This window comes from Mesocricetus auratus, unplaced genomic scaffold (assembly GCF_017639785.1).
Source record: "Mesocricetus auratus isolate SY011 unplaced genomic scaffold, BCM_Maur_2.0 Super-Scaffold_100010, whole genome shotgun sequence".
Lineage (NCBI taxonomy): Eukaryota > Metazoa > Chordata > Mammalia > Rodentia > Cricetidae > Mesocricetus > Mesocricetus auratus.
The window spans coordinates 7,100,692-7,123,494 of NW_024429194.1; the positions used below are offsets into that span (position 1 = coordinate 7,100,692).

The 22,803-nt window shown below is 47.5% G+C and overlaps 1 protein-coding gene across 3 annotated transcripts in view; it reads left to right on the plus strand.

Annotated features, from left to right (window-relative positions):
- Positions 1-22,803, plus strand: part of Rab31 (RAB31, member RAS oncogene family) — a 117,199-nt gene that overhangs the window by 56,284 nt on the left and 38,112 nt on the right. The window contains exons 4-6 of one of the 3 annotated variants that reach the window (XM_021231243.2): positions 15,813-15,884; positions 17,258-17,364; positions 19,812-20,922. In XM_021231243.2, the coding sequence (XP_021086902.1) occupies positions 15,813-15,884; positions 17,258-17,364; positions 19,812-19,914 (282 nt within the window). In that variant the 3' untranslated portion in view covers positions 19,915-20,922. Of the gene's footprint in view, positions 1-15,812; positions 15,885-17,257; positions 17,365-18,209; positions 18,662-19,811; positions 20,923-22,803 lie in introns of those variants that run through there. The other 2 variants (XM_021231244.2, XM_005077167.4) reach the window with 2 other exon arrangements.

Sequence of the window (22,803 nt, forward strand, 5' to 3'; positions counted from 1 at the left end):
TACAGGAAAGTTGCAGAAGTAACACACCGGTTCACTAGGGTGCGCTGGCCACAGCTAGCTAGGAAAGCTCAGGTGAGGCAACTCAGAGGCACAGAGGAGCTCGCAAAGGCCGGGCTGGAGTGAGCCCTGGCACCGCGGCCCGCGCTGACTCATCGGGGTATGTGATGACCAGAGGAAGGCTTGCGTGTGCTGAGGGACAGGGTGTTTGGTAAGCTTCAGGAAGAGGAGCTGTGAGCGGAGCGTGGATTCCGGAAAAGGCAGTCACGAAGAGTCACGGTTGGTAGTTAGTTCCACAGGCCTGTTGGGCTGGCTGTCTTGCTGGTGCTGTTGGAGGCCACTACACTATTCGGACGCCACTCTGTAGAATTTCCTTACACATGGTCTAGGAAGTTCTGCCCGGAAAGTTCATATAGATGTGCATATGTATATATGCATACATGTGTGTGTGTGTGTGTGTGTGTACGAGTAACATTGGCCTGTCTACTGTCTATGTCCCTTCAGAGACACTCACTACCTCCTTTTGTCAGAGATAGGGACTTTCCTGTGTTGGGGGCTGCCATATCCATGAGTGGCCTCTTGGGTCTTGGACCTGACTGTGGTAATGGGAGAGAGAGAAAAGACAGACAGACCCACAGAAAAGCTGGGATTGGGTGGGCTGGACACTCCAGAAACTCAGCGTGTTTATTATGCAGAGTTGAACAGAAGGTGTGGTTATTGCCTACAGCGGGACAAGGAGGCAGGGGTCACGGTTTAGAGACGGCTCCAGGAGACATGCTTAGCTAGTCATGGTGGGAGCAGTCTTTCTCTGTAAGGGGGCTGCCTTCGGGCCTCTGTCTTCCGGGAGAAGCGATGGTGGACTTTTTCTGCACACTGTTAACATTCACACAGGGACAGAAGGGGAAGCTTTGACGTTTCCCTCTGAGCCTCACCCTGGGGAGAAAGCTTCGACATTCCTCCACTGGCCAAAGGCTGTGGGTTCCTTGGCCGACCATGTGAGCAGCACGCACCCACTCAGACCTTTTCTGCTTCCAACAGGGAAAGTGTAGAGAAAGAGGCAGCGAAGGGAGCCATGCTGTGGAAACCTCCTTTTCGCCTCCTCTCTCACAGCCCCCTCCCCCTTCTCGACTTCTCCTTTTGTCTAATTCTCCGATTGCCTCGGGAGCGGCAGAAGCCAGCTTTCAGTCTTCGTGGGCAAGCCACCCTGGAGGCTTGCACGGTTAGAAAACCTGCCCTGGTGGCCCCTGTGCTTAGAAGCCGCAGTCGCAGAGCCTGTCCGGGCCTGACTTTGCTTCCTTGTCCCTTGTTGCTGTGGGGAGAGTCACACACCTCCTGCCTTTGTCCAGCAGTCAGCTTCATCTGGCTCTAGCTCACATGCAGCCAGAGTGTGAGAATGTCTAGAATGTGGGGTTCAGTGGGGTCTGCAGTATTCAGAACTGTGCCGCCGTTACTGCCGTCAGTTTTTAAAGGACATTGTCGTCTTCACGGAAAGAAACTGCGGGCACATTTGTCTTAGTCAGGGTTTCTGTTGCTGCGACAAAACACCACGACCAAGAAACAAGTTGGAGAGGGAAGGGTTTATCCGGCTTACCCTTCAGCACCGCTGTCCATCACTGAAGGGAGTCAGGACAGGGACTCAGACAGGGCGGGACCCTGCTCCCCCTGGCTTGCTCAGCCCAACATTCTTACAGAACCTTAGACCAGCAGCACTCAGCAGGCAAAGGCAGGTAGAGAGAGCTCTGTGCTTCAAGGCCAGACCAGTCTGCACAGCAAGTTCCCATCCAGCCCAGCCCACACAGTGAAGTCAACACCAGCACTTACCTCTTTTTGTGTCTAAGTGTCATGTGGCTAGCTGTCTGGGGTCCTGTCACTGCTCTCTCTCCACTGTGACGGAGTCCACCCTCAACTGTGAGTGAATTGTCGTTTGTGTTATGATAGCCGTGAGGAAGCAACGCAGAGCCCATGTGTAAAACACGAAGTCTGTGTCTGCTGCGTACCTGTCTTTTATCTGCAGCCTGAAGGTAATACTGCAAAGCATTTCATTTTTATTGGAGCTAGCTCCAACTTGTGGGACTCATTTGGCGCTCTGTCTTCAAATATTGGAGCGTTTTGGATTTTCAGGGTCTATTCTATTCATGGTTTCATCGGCTGGTAGACATTCCGGGTATTTCCACTCTGGCCTATGGTGGGCAATGGCACTGTGGACACTTTGGACAGGTTTCCCGTGGATGTGCGCACTTGAGCATCGCAGGTAAATATCCAAGCGTCCACTCAGTGGGTTCTGTGGTCGCTGTGGCTGGCATTCAGAAGAGCGAGCTGCTTAGCCAAGGTGGCTACGCCATTTTCGATTCCCATCAGCCATGCACAAGACGGTAGCTACTCCACACGGTCAACAGCCGGCGTCACCAAGATGCATGTGCCGGCGTCACCAAGATGCACACTCACGTTCTCTCAAGACCTTTATACTTTTAGAGCTTACTCGTGCTTCTATGCTCCATTTGGAGTTAATTTTGTGCATCTTGTGAGGAAGGGATCCAGCTTTACTTGGTGTGTCTGGTTATTCAGTTGTCCCGGCGGGACTTACCGGGAACGCCACTCTCTGCCCATTTAACTGCCTGGAACCTTCCTTGGAAAGCGGCTGAGCACCAATGTGACAGCTTCATTCTGGACTTGAGTTTACTTCCTGTTGGGGAAGTCTTATGTTAATAAAGCACTGTCTGGCCAATAGGAATCTGGATAGGTGGGGCTAGGAATCCAGGAGGATTCTGGGAAGGAGAAACACAGGAGAGTTTGAGATATAACGCCGTTGGGGTAGGAAGCCCGGAAACCTCTCCGGTAAGAGACATACTTAGATTAACAATTATGGGGTAATTACTTAAGTCAGAGCTAGCCAGTAAGAAACAAGCAAGGCCAACAGCTTCATAATTAATATAGCCTCCTGTGTGTTTATTTGGGACTGATGCGGATCTGGAACCAGGCGGGCGGGAAGGCTCCTCTCAAGGAAAGCTTCTCTTAACAACTTCCTTCTTTTTTCTCCCAAGATCTGAAGGTTTTGTTTGTTTGTTTTTGTTTTCTGAATTTCTCATCTGGGTTTCTGACTTTCTTGCTGTGTTCATGAACTCTTATTCAGGTCTTGAACTGATTCTCTAACTCACTGATCTCTTTGTACCCTAGTTGGAGTCATCGGCCAGTTTTACAAGTTGAGTTTTGAATTCTTTGACATTTCAGGTACCCAGTTGTTAGGATCTTTGAGGCATTGCCTTTTTTTTTAATTTTTAAAAAAGATGTGTTTATTATGTACATTGTTTTGTCTGCATGTACCCCTGCATGCCAGAAGATGACACCAGATCTCATTACAGATGGTTGTAAACCACCATGTGGTTGCTGGGAATTGAACTCAGGACCTCTGGAAGAGCAGTCAGCGCTCTTAACCTCTGAGCCATCTCTCCGGCCCTGGAGGCATTGTCTTAACTTCATTTTTTTTGTTTGTTTGTTATTGTTTTTGTGGTCTTGTGTTGCAATTTGTGTAGTTGTGGGCATGAATATTTCTTTCAGTTTTATTTTGGGATCACCTTAGGGAGACCATGTCCCTGAGAACGAGATCCCAGTACTGCTAAGAAAGGAGACAGACTTCTGTGACGGCGAAGATGGCATGGATTTGGGAGTGAGGTCTGTTAGAGCTGAGCACTAGTAACAGCCACAGCGTGAGACAGCGTACTTGGTGTAGACCGTGAGTTTGTGCTTGTGCCTCGACTGCGCAGGTTGTATGTGTCACAGCTGTCTCCTTGCTAGGGGCTTCTCTTTCTCTGTGTACCGGGAGCCTCTGCTGGCCACACCAGGCTTTGCAGCCTCGGGGTGAGGCAGGTCCTCTCACGCTTCAGACACTTCCAGTTGGTGCTAGGCCGGCCAGTCCAAGGGGGCGTCTCCTGAGTGCTGTGGACTTGGGAAAGCAGACAGAGCCTCTGCGGTCTGTGCCGAAGGGTCGGTCTCAGCGCCTCCCCCTTGCAGCTCTGGTCACCCCACAGAAAGGACGGGGCTGTGGAGTCAAGCACAATGGGGCTTACGAGTTCCCAGGCCACCGGAAGTGAGTCCCAAAACAAGCAGCTCCAGAGGCTGGACTGCCAACTGACTGCTCTCTGCTGCTACCCTGAAGTGGAAGAGTCTGCCCAGAAACCCAGGCCAGGGCTGCCACAGTGCCCTTCACTGCTTCAGCGGACTTTCTCAAGATTCCGGTCCTCCTCTCCGCAGCGACCTTCCATGGCCGTCTCCCAGCCAGGCTCTGTGGAAGGCTGTCTGTCTCCCGACCCTGCAGCGGTGCAGCTCTTTACAGGGGTTATGAATGCATGGATCGAGATTCACTGGGCTAGGCTCAATAGAGGTCAATATGATTTTATTCAGGGAGAAGGCACTTACGCAGGAAACAGATGACCACTGCAAATTCCCGCTCCAACGATCCACACAGGCGACCCAACCAGACCCAAGAGAGCTCCAGCTGGGCTCTAGACCCCAGACTTAATCCTACCCTCCTTCAAGTCCTCACCTGTGACCACGCCCAAACGAGTATGGCCAGCGCAACAGGTGCGGGCGGGGCAGCTATGTCACAACAATTCCCCCTTCAGTCTAAAGGAAAGATTCAGACTTGATCCAGAGCTATATACAAAGACAGCAAATATCAAGTGTGCTCTAGGAGAAGGAAAAATAAGAACAACACCCTTAAGACCTATTGCCAGTAAAGCAACAAGAAAAAAAAAGGCAAAAACTATATATCCAGTCCTAGGGTAAAAGCATAACAGAGATTACTATAGAGTTGTCCTAAACTGGAAAGTTTAAGTCTTGTACCTAGTATTTCTTTTTCTTTCTTTTTTTTTTATGAGACAGGGTTTCTCTGTATTGTTTTGGAGGCTGTCGGTCCAGCCTGGCCTGGAACTCACAGAGATCCGCCTGCCTCTGCTTCCCGAGTGCTGGGATTAAAGGCGTACACCACTACCACCTGGCGTACCTAGTATTTCTATCTAGGAAGAGAGAACAATAATTGTGACTGTCTAATCTTCAACCTCATCAGAGACCCGAGAAGGACAGCAATAGTAGGGTGGGCAGGAAGCGCAGGCGAACAACTTCCTAAAGGTGCAGTGAAGACAGAGACAGGAGGCCACCTGGACAGTCACCCAGAGTCTCACAGCAGCATAGGAGCAACCAGCTTTGGCTAAGGCCTGGAGTATCCGACTGACCAACACAGAAGCAGGGCGGTAGAAAGGCTGACTTGGCAAGGCTCAGCAGTCTTCTAGAGTTCATCCCCTGCAAGCTCAGTTAGGATGGCGTGTCCAAAGTCAGCAATTGAGGTGGGGGCAGTTCTTTGCCGAGGAGAGAACGGACTCCAGAAGGAGTGACATCAGTGCTCAACATTTTCTCGGGAATAGCTCAGTGCTGTCAGGAGCAATTGGGTCTCATGTCAATGGAGTACTAATATTAAAACATTTAAATGCCATGTTCTTCAGGTCTATGGAGTGTTTGAAGACCAAATATCTATGTCTGACTAATCTCATGGGTATAAGAAACATGGGTGAATAATAATCTGTAATTCTCAGAAACACAGTTGTGCAATGGCTGGAGCTTCCCAAAACAATTTAGCAAGGACAATTACTTCAATATATATATATATATATATCACAGAGATAGAACTGAAATGTCTTGACTTGAACAGTGCAATATGATAAAGTATCCTAAGTTGTATCAATATACAAATGTATATACATCAAGATAGCTTTATATTTGTGTGCAAAACATCGTAAACAGAAAGAAGACCCTACACAGTCAACACAATAATTTAACAATTTAAGTTATCTATAACTAACAGTTGCTAAAGTTAGTTCACAAGAAAATATGTTAATCTACCTGTATCCCATCTTAACTGTACATGTCCCATCCATACCCTTAAACTTACCTAAAAGAGATGCCTGAGTCTGAGCGTCAGCCTCCATACCAAACCCTAAATGACTAAAAATCAACCCTAAGCAGGTGAATTGTCCCCTTTTTAGCGAAGAGAGAAAAGGAAGGAAAACCCCAAAATACCCTTAATGCCAAGTGTAGGGGAAGAGGGCATTGCTTTCTTAGGATTACTTCCTGCTGAAATGGAACGGCGATGACTCCATGGGATCCTGTAGGAAAAAAATATTATAGCCCCGTCTTCTTTCCAGAGAGTTCAAAGGTTGCTGTTAGGAAATTTTTTGTTCCTTGTTGAAGATTATTAACCATTACTATCGGCACAGGCTTCAGGGTTACCTCAGTCAGAAACAACAGGTTTCCTCCTAGGGCTCTGGCTACAACCCTCATAGGCACACAGAGGCAAAATGGTCCCTATCCTAGTTAGCATTCTGTTGCTGTGACACCCAGCATGACCTAGCAGGAGGAAAGGGTTAATTGGCTTACAATCCCAGGGTCACAGTTCGTAATTGAAAAGTTGGGCAGGAACTAAAGCACAAACCATGCCTACTGGCTTGCTATCTGTTTCCTAGGTTACTCTAGATTATGTCAACTTGACAATAAGAACTGAGTCACAAAGACCTCCTCTCCAATCCCAACCAGTCACACAGGAGTCACTGTCTTCCCAGATTCTCAGCTGGACTCAAGACTCACAAGAAGAGTAGCTCACATATGCAGGAAGTGTAAGAGGTTGCTAGGTGCTTGTTTCAAAGGCTTTGGTAGAGCCATGTATGGTGGTGCACTCACCTTTAATCCCAGCACTCGGGAGGCAGAGGTCAGCCTGGTCTACAGAGCGAGTTCCAGGACGGCCAGGGCTACTCTGTGAGACCCTGTCTTGAAAAACAAACAGAAAAGAAAAAGAAGGCTTTGATAGGAGAGCGGGGGTGAGGAGTACGTTGTGATGCCTGTGTGTGCATCTGTGTGGCGGGAATCTCTCTGAAGACCCCGCCTCTTCACCAGGGGCAATTCTGGCTCATGTTGGACTCCACTCTACACGGGCATTTCCTGAATCCGGGTCCCATACTCAGGGCAGACGGAGCAGGAAGGAGAGGACGGAGGGGAAGGCGCAAGCCGTTTTCTTAGACACTTGTTGCCCACTTGAGCACTCTGTAAGCACGCGGTGTGCCGGCTGCATCTGATGCCGCAGGAGGCTGATACAGGGTGATGGTAGAACCAGAATTTTAGGGCAACCCCCACAGGTTGGGCTCAGAAAAAGCCAGACAGGGCGGCATGGGATGGTGGGAGGGAGAGGCAACTGGGATTGATATATACAATAAGATTGTTTCTAATTTAAATAAAAAAAAAAAGCCAGACAGTGCAGAGCAGAGAAATGGTGATGTGGTGGTACCCAGCTGTACCAGCTGTAATGCTGGCACTCTGAGACTGAGGCAGGGTTACCACAAATTTGAGGCCAGCCTGAAGGCTACATAGTGTGACCTTGTCCCAGTAAGCCAAGCTGGCATGTAAAGGGGAGAGGGGACAAGAGAGGCAGAGGGAGAGACAGACAGACGGTGAGGGTTGAATGAATGTGGCCATATTGTGAAGAACAGACAGAGGAGTTCAGCAGGGGCTTGGAGCTGGGAGGATTCGGGAAGGAGGCATCGTAACAAGGCATGGGGCGTGGCCCTGCCTGGGCCTGATCTAGCCTTAAGGCTTCTGCGAGGGTAAAACAGTGCTGTCTTTGTGCCGCTGGCCTTGAAGATGGAGTGGGTCAGGCAGGCAGGCAGGACACTCCTTTAGGATGCCCGATGCCTCCAGTGAACACAGACTCCTGGGAAGGAGCTGAGTCTGCAGAGACTGACTGCTTGGAACACCAGCTCTGTGCAGAGGTTGGAATGTTGTGGGTCCAGAGGCTACTCACCGTATCTCGGGCTAGTTTCTAGTGCTTTGGAGCAGCTGTTCCTGTCCATCTTTGCTTCTGAACTAACATCCTGTGACCAATGGATAAAAATCTTTTGGAATTTATTAACTTAGCAGACCACTACCTTCCAGCAGCCCCAAAGCTCAGATACAGCTCTAATCTTGTTGTCGACTCTCTGATGTATCCGCCAATGTGCCAAACCTGCCTTGACTTATGACTGTCTTTGTTTGACTTATGACTGACTTGTCTTATGACTGTAAAACTATACAGACTAGACAAGACTGCTTTCACACCGGGACATGGAAATTAGAGTCACCTAAATCCGTGCTCTTGGGTCGTGCTCACTCCAAATGGTTCCAGAATAAACCACTTCTTATTCTCTTTAAGGTGAGAGTCCAGGCGTCTGCATCGACCCTAGTCAGAGTCAAACAGGAGTCTGAGTCAAAGAAAAGGAGTCAGGCAGGGAATGGAGGAAACAGACAGAATGGAGGAGACAGACACGGAAGGAGGAGACAGAGACAATGGAGGAGACGGAGACAATGGAGGAGACAGAACAGACAGAATGGAGGAGAAACACGGAATGGAGGAGACAGACAGAGAGGAGGAGCTGGCAGACTATCTGGCTTCCACCTGTTTTTTGTTTCCTTCTGGGCCTGGCGCTGAGTCAGCCTTTTTCTTTTTAGCAAAACCAGGTTTGGGGTGACTGCTGTCACCAGGTGTTATTTTGGACATTTAGGAAATTCCCGGGCTTGCCAACACCCTGGAATGGGAATTGAGGCTCAGGGCCTCGGGAAGCAGCTGGGGAAAGTGCACTCATTTCTATAGTGGAGCTAACTTTTACACGTGTGTGACTATTCCAGTACTTGCTATATTCTAGCTCCCTTGCGCCATCTTTTTGTTTATTATTATCATCATCATCACTGTTACTGTATTGTGGGAGTCGAACCTGGGGCTGGGAAATGACTCAGCAGATAAGAGCACTGGCTGCACTTCCAGAGGATCTGAGCTTAGTTCCCAAGCCCCATGAGGGGGCTCACAATCCTTTAAAACTCCAGTCCCAGGGGATCTTACCCCTCTTCTGAGCTCTGCAAGGTCCAGGCACACTGTTGGCATACATGCATACAGGCAAAACATTCATATTCATGAAATAAAATCACCTAAAAACAACGATATCAACAACAAGAAAGCACATCATCCTGGTGGTGTGCGCCTTTAATTCCAGGAGGCAAACAGGTTACGTAGGGAGTTCCAGATCAGCCAGGGTTACACAGTGAGACTCCAGAACATTTGTCTGCTTCCTTTTAGGGGGAAGACCCTTTGATCCATATCCAGTCATTTTCTATTGAAGAGGATTTTTATGTTGTGCCTGTCCAAGGAGGCCACGTTGGTTCTAGCAAAGGATCCTTGGAGGCAGCGAAGCTTTTGTTTCTCTCTCTTTCTTGCTTTATTTATTTTTGGAGACAGGCTATATATTTCAGGCTATCCTGAAGCTCACCATGTAGACCAGGCTAGACTCACAGAGCTCTTCTTTATCTCTGCCTCCTGAATGCTGGGATTAAAGACATGCCCTCCCACTCCTGGCACGAGGGAGCACTTCTGGCTTTGGTGACATACTTATTAAGAAGGAAAAGAAGATAAGAAGGAATTTCTTGTTGTTAATAACTCAGAAATATTAAAACAGGTCCTTGGCATTACGGTGCCACTCTTTAGTGCTAACGGTTGCTAACAGTTCCGTCCTTGGCTTCCCAGCCTCCTCCTCTGTTCACTCTCTGTTCTGTCAGGTGTCGGGATGTCTGGGCAGGCATGTTAATGAGCCTCTCTACTTTTCAGCGAAGAGAGAAGGCCTGTGAGAAAGTGGGACAGAGAAATCCTTCATGACCGTTTTCCCATTCGGCTTCTGCCAGCTGAGAACGCCGGGAACGGCAGGAATTTTCTTCCTTTGTTCCAATCCCCCTGGGCCTTGGCTTCTGCCCTTGACTCACCCTGGCCTTGATTGTGGCTGCTTTACATTCCTGGGGAGGGGGGGCCGGAGCTTCTAATTGGGAGCTGGCACCTGAGGCCAAGCTGCAGACTGGCCACAGACTGGCACTGTCCCCGGCTGCCTCTGACTCTCCAGGGACAGATCGTTCTCGGAAAAATCGTTCTGCCGAGTCCACCCTGAAAGACCCAGCCCCCGAAGCCCGGGGGGTCCTGGCTTGTGTGATTCTCCTGGGAGCAGGGTCCAGCTGGAACCACATTCGTCTGGAGACCTCCTGTCTTTTCTCTCCACTGCTTACTCCTGACTTGCATTTTCTTTTTTGTTTTGTTTTGGTTTTGGTTTTCCAAGACAGGGTTTCTCTCTGTGGCTTTGGAGGCTGTCCTGGAACTCGCTCTTGTAGACCAGGCTGGTCTCTGAACTCACAGAGATCCCCTTGCCTCTGCCTCCAGAGTGTTGGGATTAAAGGCACGCACTACCAATGCCCGGCTGACTTGCAGTTTTGCTGCTGTGAAATTTACGATGTCACCACACGCCATTAAAGAATTTTCCCGGAGAATTTCCTGGTATAATACATATACTGTATTATAGAGATGGGGAGGGGGAGGGGAGGGAGAGAGGCGTGTGTGTGTGTGTGTGTGTGTGTGTGTGTGTGTGTGTGTGTGTACAGTCTATATAGAGACCCCACAATGTCCCTGTATTTTGAACCAACAATTCTACCTCTTACAAGGATAACCAGGGATGATGCTCAGAGTCCATTGTGAGTGTCAGAGTTAGAGGAACTTCCGGCTGCCATTTCTAAGACCATCCTTTCCCCCATTCCCATTTTATAAAATATAAAAACCAAGACCCAAGCAGGCCAGGCCTCAGGACTTTCAGATCTTGCTCTCTCTCTTCACGTTCTTCCAAGGCTCACTGTGACCACACTAGGTTCCTATTAATTAACAAATATTATGTAGGAAAGGTTTTTAAAAAAATAATAGGAATTGTTGATTTAAAATGAAAATAAACAGATTTCCTTCCTCTAGAAGTATTCCCAACAGTTGATGGACTGATAATACTTTGTTGGCCCCTGGGCAAACGTTGTGTGTTGTGTTGCTCAGACTTTTTGATCAGGAAACCTGCTTCCCCAGACGGCACTGTGGGGCTGTTTGTTCTTCACAAGACCTTCAGAAAACACCCATGGGCACCTCTTGTACCATTTGCTGGTTTTCAAAACCTTGAGTTTAGATATTGTCCAGTATCTGTAGGACTAAATCAAAACGTGGGATTCCACTCCCTCAGGAGTAGACCCTGAGACTGTTTTTGATTCTTCAGTGGAACTGGAATGAATTCTGCTGGTTTTGTGACTACTGTCATTGTTGCCTTAAGAGGTGAGATCATATTAGAGTCTGGACACTTGCAAGACTTTAGGAACACAGTGTCTAGTTGCTTTTCAGAAAGATCATACCTCCCTGTGGCTTGAATCTTGAAGGGCCACGTGTAAAGTGTTTCGTTGTCTTTAGTTGTGGTGCTATAGGAAGGTGGGGGCCTGCAGGAGGTGTGCCTTGGGAGAGGTCTCTGTGTCACTGGGGTCATGCCCTTGAAGGGAGTTCATGGGATCCTGGTGACTTCCTTTTCCTCTGGTGTTCTGCGGCCCCTCATGAAGGGAGAGGTCTTGGCTCCTCCAGTGATAAATCTCTGAAGGGAAGGGCCAGTTGATAACAGACTGGAACCCCAAACTCTGAGGTAAAGTAACCCTTTTCTCTAAATTGATTACTTCAGACACTTTGTTAGAGCCATGGAAAGCTAATCCCTCATTCATCCACAGAAGCTGAGAGGTCCAAGAATTTCAAAGTGCTGGAAGGTCATTCCTTTCTCTTTATGATATAGGCAATCACAAACAAAACAAAACAACAACAACAACAACAAAAAAAACCAAAAAACAAAAACCAAACAAACAAACAAAAAACCCCAAACACATCAATTAGGGCTGTCGAGACTGGATGACAGTTAAAAATGCATACTGGTCTTCCAGAGGACCTGAATTTGGTTCCCAGCACCCATGCTGGGCAGCTCTCCACCTTTCTCTGTAACTCTAGCTCCAGGAGGGTCTAATTGGCATATACATGTGAGCATACACCCCCACCCCCCCACATGTAAGTAATAAAAATTAAATCTTTAAAAAAAAAAGTCACCTGCCCAAAGAACACAGACAACCATTTCTTTGAAGAGGCAAATTGGCTTTCCAGAATTTTCTGTGCTAAGTGATTAAATGGAATCTGGGAGGGAGATGGGGGTCATCTCAACAATGAAATCTCAAGTCTATATTTTGTTGGGTAGCTTGCAGAGAGTTGGAGTTGGCATCTGTTGATTTTAAAATAGCCTTCCAAGGTGAGGTTTTTAACAAGAAAGCTTTTACCAACCTCCTGCAATTGTGACCTTTATTTCTGGAAGAGTCTTTGGTGCCATCCCGTCGATATTAATTCTGACCTCTTGGGAAATGCATTAAACCAGAGCAGCTGGTGGCCAGCCGTGTGTGCGCACTTGTGTCCTGCTTGTATGGGATAAACGATATACTGTAGGCCAGAAATGATTTACCTCTTTGTCCTTCACAAATATTACCCTTTGGTCAGCGCATTATTGAGTTTCGGGGCGAGACGCTAACCTTGAATTTATTAAAGCCCCTTAGTCTCCAGCAATAAAGTCGCTTAAGTGGGTCCACCAAAAGATTGATTTCCGAGTGGTTCCTTTGTGGGGAAGGAACAATGCTTCCCCTACTGAGGGCTTTCGATAATTCATGAGACCCGCACGCTATTGGCTGTTTGAGAGGCTGCATTTGGCATCAGAGCCCAAAGGGAAATCTGTGTCACGTGTCTGCCTTCCGGGAAGTGGGGCTTGTACTGACTCTAGCTGAGGCTGTCTTGAAAACCAGAGAGGAGGGGGACCTTGTGCAGGATTGGCTAAGAGACCACTTTTTATGCGCCCTCTGCCTTCAGCAAAGCCTGGTGTCTGCAGACATCTCCTTTTCCTCCCATGCGCAGACATTCTGACTGGTTTTGACCCACGAGGAGTGCATCCAAGGATGAACATGCATCCTTGGAGCCCAGCAGTCACAATGGGCACAGGGGACGTCTGTGGCCATGGAAAGGCATCTTGTGCTGTGAGACCTGGAGAGGTGTTTGTGGCCAGGTGTCTGTCAGGGTCTCCGCCTCCGTTCAGCTGTAAGCCTGACTCCCCCTTCCTAAAAAGCCACCACACTCCCGGGTGGTGCTCCTTCTCAGGGGAGACCCGTTTGCAGTCACCGTGGGGCAGCGTCCTGCCCCCTTTCTGGATCTCCTGAGCATCCCAGTGAGAAGCGCCATGTGCGAAACAGAATGAAGAGTTCAGTTCTGTTGTTTGCCAGGGAAACTACAGGATTCATCTCCCATCCCTCCCTCTCTCCTTCATGCCCCAGTGAAAATAGCTGGGGTCTCTGTTTGTTTGCTTTGAGTCAGGGTTTCTCTGTGTAACAGTCCTAGCTGCCCGGGAACTAGTTCTGTAGGACGGGCTAGGCTCAAGCTCACAGAGATCTGCCTCTTGAGTGCTGGCATTAAGGCCTGTACCACCACTGCCCCTCTAAATGGCTGGCTTTTGATTAATCCTTTGAAATATTTTATTTATTTTGTGTGGGGGGAATATGTGTCCACGCCACACCACACGAATAGCAACCAGGGGACGATTTGCAGCATTCGGTTTTCTCTTCCTGCTGCGTGGGTTCCTGGAACTGAACTCATGTCTTCAGGCCTGGCAGCCAGTGTCCTCACACGCCGGGGCATCCCACTGGCCCTGGTTTGCGTTCATCTAAAGCCAAACTGCCTAAAAGTATTGTGAAATTTACGTCACACAGCCTTTTAAGTGCACGTTTTCCTGGAAGTTCTACTGGTGACACTGTGATGGTGGTTACGTGACCAGCGTTTGCACACCCACTGGTGTCCTCATTTTCACATTGGATTATAGCATCTTTGCTGCCTTCAGATATTTCTCTCACTTAACACTATGTCACAAGAACTTTTTCCTGTGGACCCAAATTCTCCGCATTTCAGCGGCCCTGGAACATTCCATTCTAAACAAACGTCTCTGGCAGCCTCAGCCTCAGAGAGGATGCTTTAGGGCAACCGCTTCTGTTGTCAGGGATCTGGAGGTAGATCGGGTACCGGCAGACTCACTGCGTGTGCAGGCTCCTTTCCTAGGACACAGGCAGCCTCCGGCCTTCTGTATCCTCCCATGCTGTGTGTAGAGGGCTGTAATCCCATCACGCGACTCCACCTGCGTGACCTCATCTGACCCCAGTGACGTCCCACCCGACCTCCCGAGACCTTCCCTCCTAAAGGCCGTCACACTGACAAAAGTGTGAGCCTTGAGCTGTGCGGGACACACGGACACTTAGTCCAGGGTACAGCACAGTGCAGTGATGAACGGTCACACTCTTCTTTTGATTTTTTTTTCCGTCTCCATCACAACAAAGGGAAATGCCTTTTCTGTGCATGGCGGTCACTCTGCAAGTCGACTTCCAGGTCAAGGGCGTGCACATCTTGGCGTTTGGTGTGTCAATCCTGGTGGCATCGTGGGGCTGAACGCTAGTCCCATGTAGAAGACGAGTGTCTCCCTCCCCGGGCCACTCCAACAATGAACCTGTGTTTATTAGTCTATTAAATTAATGTTTATTAAAGTAGTGTTTATTAAATTGATATATACCTCATCAATCAACCTTTTTGTTAGTTGAGTAAGTTTAAATGTTTATTGGTAACTTGTAGTGGTTACTTATATAATCATTTCTCCATTTCCCTGTTGAGCTTTCTTTCACTTATTGGCTCTTTCCAAGACTTTTGTTTTTAAAAGCCTCAACTCCTTCCTCAAGATTTCTTTTTTTAAATTATTTTTTAATTTAGGTTAGAAACAATCTTGTTTCACATGTCAATCCCAGCTCCCTCTCCCTCCCCTCCTCCCCCGCCCTCCCCACCAGCCCCCCACCCAATCTCCACTCTGACCCCCAAGGAGGGTGAGGCCCTCCACAGTGGATCTCCAGGGTCTGTCCTTTCATCCAGGGCAGGTCCTAGGCCCTCTCCCAAGAGTCCCGGCTGAGAGAGCCTCCCATATTGTGGGATGGGCACTCAAAGTCTATTTGTACACCAGGGATAAATACTAATCTACTACCTATGGCCCCATAGATTACCTAGGCCTCCTCACTGATAACCACATTCAGGGGGTCTGGGTCAGTATTTTGTATACAGTGTTGTGTCTGCATGTATGCCTGCAGGCCAGAAGAGGGCACCAGATCTCACTACAAATAGCGGTAAACCATCATGTGGCTGGGAATTGAACTCAGGACCTCTGTAAGAGCAACCAAGTGCTCTTAACCTCTGAGCCATCTTTCCAGCCAGACTTTTTTTTTTAATTAAAAAATACAAATTAAGACTAGGCCCTCCTTTATAATATGCATGTAATGTATTCATTTGGAGAATAATTCTCCATCTTACTTGAGGATGAAAGTTTCCAATAGGCAGTGACACTTAGGTTTCTGGTTCTGAGGGTAAAACCCCCATCTCTTGCATCATCACTAGCTGATCTTGGTTAACTCTGCCCGAAAGAGCTGCCATGTGGCCTGCTTCTCAGTGGCTCTGCAGGGATCTAGTACTCATCCCTAATTTTCTCCCCCCTTGGAGTGTATCTTCTCCTCAACACTCTGTAATTCTAATGAGATTGTAGAGAAAAGAAAATCCAGAGGGCCTCAACACTGAAGATAAATTCTGCTCCTGGCTTTTGGCCGAGAGGAGATTTCAGGGTCCATAAACCACAAGTATGTATAGATGGGGGGCAGAGTTTATTATTTCATATAGGTTCCGGAGAAGTCCTAGGAGGAATTTAGAGCTCCTACGGGAGGACGTACAGGAGGAGACAGCGTAAGACGGGACGTGTGGTTTAGGAATGCTTGAATCTGTGTGTTCACCATGGCCTAAACTGTTGACTGCTTTTGCACAGTTCCACTCGCTGGCGCCCATGTACTACCGAGGATCGGCCGCAGCCGTCATAGTGTATGACATCACCAAGCAGGTAAGAATGTCAGACACCGTGGTGGGAACTCTCCGGGAGACACCAAAGCAGAGGAGGGCTTTGTGAGTCTTGCCAGGGCCTTGGGAGACTCGACAGTGTTGGGGAGTCAAGGACAGTGACGGCTGTGTATCCAGCGCGCTTCCCCCACAAACCAGATTTGATTCGTCACGAAAACAATAAACGTTCCTTTTAACACTGACCCCCCTTTTTAAACCCTCCCCTTTCAGATCTATTTATTTTATCTTATGTGTATGAGTATTTTGCCTGCATATGTCTGCGTACCGTGTGTGTGCCTGGTTCCCACAGAGGTCAGGAGAGGGCACTGGATCCTTTGGAAGTGGAGTTACAGATGGTTGTGAGCCAGCCACCATGTGGGTGCTGGGAACCAAACCCTGGTCCTCTGGAAGAGCAACAGATGCTTTTAGCTGATGAGCTGCCTCTCTCCACTCCCTAAAACTGAGCTTCCATACAGGCAAGGTCATGTCGGTTAGCACTTTGCTTGAGACCATTTTAAGTTCTGCGTGTTTTATCATTTTGGGTAATTTTCTGTTACTGGTTCAGTTGCACTGTTCAAAGATCAGAGATAATATGTATGTTTATGAAAGTGAATATGTGTTTGCTCCTAGGCCATTGTTGCTCATTTATCTGTGCTCTGATTTTCTGTAGCCCTAGTTATCCAAGGCCAACTGTGGTCTAAAACTATTAAGTGGAAAATTCCAGTAACAGCGCAAACATTTTAAATAATGTATTACATTATTATGGTTATACCGGTTTGTGACTGTTAATATCTTACTCTGCCTAATTGTTTACTTAAACTGCACCCTAGGCGCTCATGGGACAGAGACACATTGTTTCTAGGGTTGGCTTCCAAACCACAGTTCCGGGCATCCACTGAGGATCCTGGAATGTATCTCATGCAGTGTATTTTGAGTTATATTCACTAGCAAATAAGTGCTTTGACTGGGGGCATTCCTCCTGACGCCAGCCCCTCTGGGATGCTGACCATTGGCTGATTCGTCGCTGTTATATCCTGACCATTTCCACCCACATGTGCTGTCCACTTTGGCCTCCGCCCTGGAGCAGGACACAAACAAATGTCACTTGATCCTGATAGCCTGGTTCCCATAGTGTCAAGACTATTATCAATGGCACTTACTGAAAAAAAAACTCAATAATGTGATTTTTTAACTTCTTCAAGTTTTAACTTTGAAAGAGGCATCTGCTATAGGCTGAGTATAAGTTAGCTAATGTTAACTAAGCGCCCCTGACAAACATTCCCCCCACCCCACTGAATTACATGGGTAATTACATGTGTCTACTGGTTTGAAACGTATTGACAGGTCTTTGCAGTGACTCGTCTTGTTTTTGGTTAGGATTCATTTCACACCCTGAAAAAATGGGTTAAGGAGCTGAAAGAGCACGGCCCAGAAAACATTGTGATGGCGATCGCTGGGAATAAGTGTGACCTCTCAGATATTAGGTAAGACGTATTTCGTGTGTGTGTGTGTGTGTGTGTGTGTGTGTGTGTGTGTTTCACATCTCCTGACCCCAAACCTGATGACACCTATAATGGTGAATGTTAACTCACATGGTCTATGCATAACGCAGCTGTATCAATAGCTCTAGCTATTGGTGTCTAGATGGTTCTATTACCTTTTTCCCTTCTTCTTATCATTACAACTAATACAATTTTAGAAACACTTTCATATACAAATGACGGGAAGTCTTTTCCCATAACATGTTTTAGATTTTAACCTAAGGATGCAGTCCAGTCTACATAATGCCACTATTTTGATTTAATATCTGAATATGATACATTTTGTGGCAGCACCCCATGTGGCAATGGCTTATGGAACTTCCTTGACCTTACGTATTGGTCCTTTTTCTGATTGTTAGAGCAAAATACCCAAGGCTGGGCTTTTATAAAGAAAAGGAGTTCCTTGTGCTTTCCCTAGAGTTTCAGCAATGGAACACATGGTAGAGAATTAGGAAGAGAATGGAGGCCATATGCAGAATCGATCACTTGGTGGGGCAGGGGCCCAGTGAGATCCAAGGACCAATTAATCTCTTTTACAACAACCTGTCCCAAGTAGAATCTCCTGAGACTTGCACTGACCCCTTCTGAGGTCATCCCGACCGTGACCTAATCACCGCCCCCGCTTCCAACATGCTTCTAGCTGGTGAGCTTTGAAGGACACAGATGGCATGTCAGACTGTAGAGAGTGCATGAGAGACATCAGACCTTATCTAGCCAGGGAAGCTAGATGTTTATGAAATGAATACTACCTCAGAAGGTTATGCGTTAGCTGTCCTTTCTCATGACAGGTCTATTCCAAGACTACAGTGGACATCTGAGACCACAGGTTACACCACACCCCCCATCTATGTTACGGTTTATATATATACAAATCTGTGATTAAGTTTATTTTATATATCAGGCCTAGTAGTAATGATTTAGAACAGCAACTAACAAAACAGAACAGTTTTTAAATAATACAGCGAAAGCTGCTTAAAATGCAGTGAATTTCTTCTGTCTGGAATTTTCCACTGATGTATTTGGACTCGACCATGGGTAACTGAAGCCATGGGAGGCAGAACCACTGATGGGGGAATGCACTATTGCAGACTTGTTTTGTCTCCATTCCCTTGGATCTGAATTCTCAGGAATCCCCATTGTTGGTTTTAATAAAGACAGCTGCACCACTCTTCTAGTTTTGATATCTAAATATGATTAAACCAAAATTAAATAAACATTGAAAATGGATCTTGCAAAAATCTTTACAGTGGCATTTGGCAAATTACTCTGTTTCTTTGTGTTTGCAAACATGTTGTATCACATTGCATCAGGTAGGCTTATAATACCCGTGAACAGCACTTAATCGCTTATTTTTCTGGGGGTTGGACAAGTCTTTAAAATCCCCAGACTTAGCTCAGATATACTTCTTCTTTATTGTAACCCTGAAGCAGCTTTTTGGCTCGTGTTTCCTGCATTGGGTGTTGGGTAGGCAGAGTCAGCCTTGGTGAAAGAGGTGTGTTCATCTGATACCTCATTGTGGTCAAGGGGACCTTGACAGAGAAAAGTCCCCTCTTTCTCTCTTGGGGGGATACAAATGTGTGTGTGTGTGTGCTTGAATGGGATAGGATTGTTTGGTACGATGAAACCTAACATATTACTTTTAGAAAAAAAGGGAGGTGAGAAGGAGTTGATAGCCACATGATCAAAGCAGACCTTCCTTTAGCTCTGGGATTGGGGTGTTCCAGTTGAGTTGTGGAGAAACCAGGCAGTCTTTGTATTTCAGTTCCCCACATCTAACAAGGACCTTGTGGCTAACACAAGACAGGAGGGTGGGAGTTCTTGATGAGGGACAGTCTCAGGTGAGCATAGTCTCCAGACAGAACAGGGTGGATTCCCTGGTGTTCCCCATAGACCTCCTGCTGTGAGCATCACACGGAAACATGCCCAGCTAAGATGACCTGGCTAAAACCCACCCACCTCACTCCAGACAATCTGCCTCCAAAGGATGACGATCCAACATCAGGCCCTCCATCCCTGGCAGCCCACCAGCCTTTTCGCTCAACTTCCTTTGCGTTGTTAGTTTGGCCTCAGCGAGGTCTGAGTCAAGCTCGTTAAGATCCCACAGGTGTTCAAAGCCTGGGCTACATGTCTTTTGTTGTACACACGGTCAACCGGGAGGGTACAGTTTTGATTGTGCGACAGAGGAAGCGACCTGTTTCTGTAGTTCTTATTCAAACTCCTGAATAGGTCAGAGAGAAAGACTTTTATTTTAAAAAGTAATGAATGAATATCATCCATCCATCCATCCATCTATCCATCCATCCATCCATCCATCCATCCATGTGTGTGTCCGCCATGGCATGCTTGTAGAGGTCAGAGATAACTTTTGGGGTTGGTTCTTCTATGTGTAGGTCCTGTGGATTGAACTCGGGTCTTCAGGCTTGGCGGCAAGCACCTTTACTCACTGAGCCGTCTCCCCAGCTCTGGATGAGTTTCTTGAGGCTTGTGTTATAGCCGTGCTGTATCCCAGAGAATGTTCCGTGGAATCCTCATACCAATAAAGGGGCTCCCCCATGCCCCCACCCCCATTCATGTCTGTGGCGTGCATACACATGTCTATGCATGTTTACATGTGTGCAAAGTGCTCCTGGAGGTCAGAAGCTGATGTCAGGGTTCTTCTTTGACCTTGTATATTGAATAAGGGTGTTTGCTGAACCCAGCACACCAGCTCAGCTAGTAGACTACACAGACTGCCCCAGAGACAGATCTTCACGGATGGGCTGCCACATCCTGACACTTGCATGTGCGCTAGGCATCCATATTTAATTCTTTACACTTTACCCAGCCATCTCCGGTCCTCCCACCAAGTGTTTTAAATGCCTTTAATTAATTTTATTTTTGTTTTTAGTGGAAGTACAGATTGCATTTAGAGTATGTGCATGGCAGACTAGTGCCCTACCACCAAATGTCTAAACAAACCATGGGCCTCCCTAAACTGACAGTGCTAGGTAGCTTTGACCCTATGCTAGCTCAGGGCCGGTTTTGCACTGTTACTTGCCTGGCTTACCTTCCTGAGTAGCTGAGATTATAGGTCTGCACCACCAGACCTGGCTGTTGCAGCTGTCTTTGTATTTGCCTCTTCCCTTTGAATAAGGAAGGAGGGAGGGAGGAGGGAGGGAGGGAGAGAGAGAGAGAGAAAGAGAGAGAGAGAGCTTTTTGAAAATAACACTGTTTTAGCCAGAATTAAATTTTTAAAATTGTGTTAATTTTTAGAATTGCATCCTTTTGTGATATTTGATACTACTGTTTCGTTTATGATCATAGTATAAAATTTCTAGAAAAATTTTAATGTTGGCCTATCATTATCTATAAGAAAAATTTTACAGACCACATTGGGAAGTTCTTAACTCTAACAAATAGATTCAGCAAGGTTGTATGATACAAGGCACAGAAAACTCAATTACATTTCTGTTTACTAATAGTGAGTATGCAGAATTGAAATAAAAAAAACAGCACCTTTTACAATTGCTCTGGGCGAAAAAATGAAATATTAGCAACATACAGGATCTGTGTGCTGAAAATTACAAAATGCTCATGAAAACTCATAGTGATGCCCTCTCCGTCTGACCAAGCAGCCTCACTCTTGGGCATCTGTCATGGAGAGACTTAGGCTCACACGCGACCCCTTCATGAAAACTCATAGGCTTTTGGGGTAACATCTCCAAAATGTAACGAGCCTACATGTCCTTTGAGCAAGTGACTGGCTAAACAGATTGTAGTGCAGTCAACTCCACGGACACTGCTCAGCCATCAGAGGAAACCGACCGCAAGCCCATCATCGAGTGTTTGGCACATTGCCCTGCGCGAATATCGCTGAGTGAGAGAGCTTTGCGTTCCTGTGTGACAGGTGCCTCCCATAGGTCGGTTTACAGGGAGAAGAGGTTGATCTTTAACCCGCACCTTTGGGACACCCGTCTGTGACTGGTTGACCCCTTGGCTCTGGGCCTGTGTTGGTGCTTTATAGTGGGACCGTGTGGGGCAAAGTCACACACTCACCTCACGGTTGGGCGTGAAGCAGACCCAAGCTTCCTAAGGCTCTTCTGAGGCATGTGAGTAATGACTTACCGTCTCTCATGAGGCCTCACTTCGAGCGTCGCCACCACCTCTGATATTCCTAATGAGGAGTTACTTACGGGAGCAGGGGTGACTCAAGGCAGTGAAAGCCCACGCGGGCATGGATGATGATTCATGAGAGCTGGAACCCAGGAGCAGGAGACGGGGCCAAATGATCCCATCCAGGAAGCTTGGCTGCTTTGAGTCTCCTCAGACGTCCCTACTGATTATATAACCTGGGGAAAGACAGGCCTTGTGCATCTGGTTAGTTTCAGGGACTTTCTGAGACTTGTGAGTTGTTTGCTTTGTAAGTCGTAGGAGGGCCTCCCTTCAAGGTGAAATGTTTCAATTTGGAGGAAATGGGTACCATATTATATAGACGGGAGACTGCAAATAGACCTGGGAAGTCCAACTTAAGAACATGTCAGTGTTAAATCTCACTTGCAATATTATGGGATAGTTTGCAAAATGTGACCAAATTATCTTGGGGCACTGTGTATTTGAGACAGAGTCTTGGTAGCCCAGGATGGCCTTCAACTCACTATGTAGATGAGGATGGCTTTGGGCTCATCTCCCTGCCTCTGTCTCCCGACTGCTGAGACTATAGGTGTGCACCACCACACTGGAGGCTAAGTACTATTTCTACTGCTTGTCCCCCAGCACGCACATTTTTGCTTTGTGTGGAGGAAGACAGCAGTGTGCGCATGGAGGTCAGAAGGCAATCCCACCCCGTCGGCTCTGGAGATGGAGCTCAGATCACCAGGTTCTTTACCCGCCGAGCCATCTTACGGCCCACCCTCTCACCCTCGGCAGAATTTCTCTGAGTAGCTCAGGATGGCCTTGAACTTGTAATCCTTGTGCCTCAATCTGCCGACTGCTAGGAATGCAGATTTCCACTGTGACTGCCTTCTTAGGGTGGCGATGGTGGTGCCGTGTGTGTGGGCCAGACATCAGGGTTAGGTGTCTTCTTCCGGGTTGCCCCAATTTAATTTTTGACACCAGATCCTTGTTGTTGCGATGTTTTGCTCTTCTGCTTTTTGGCTCTTCTGAGGGTCTTTTGAGGCCGCCACATGGAGGCTTGTTCTCGGTTAGGAATGCCCGGCCTTAGCCTGCGGCTTGCCAGCTTTTCTTAAATTACCCCGCCTACCTTTTCCCCCTGGGCTTTTATCTTTCTCTTGCGGCTGTAGCTCTTCCTCTCACTCTGTGGGTTGCTGTGGAGCTGGAGGGCTGGCGTCTGGCCCCTGAAGGCCACCCCTCCTTGTTCTCTGGCTCCTTCCTCCTTGGTTCTCC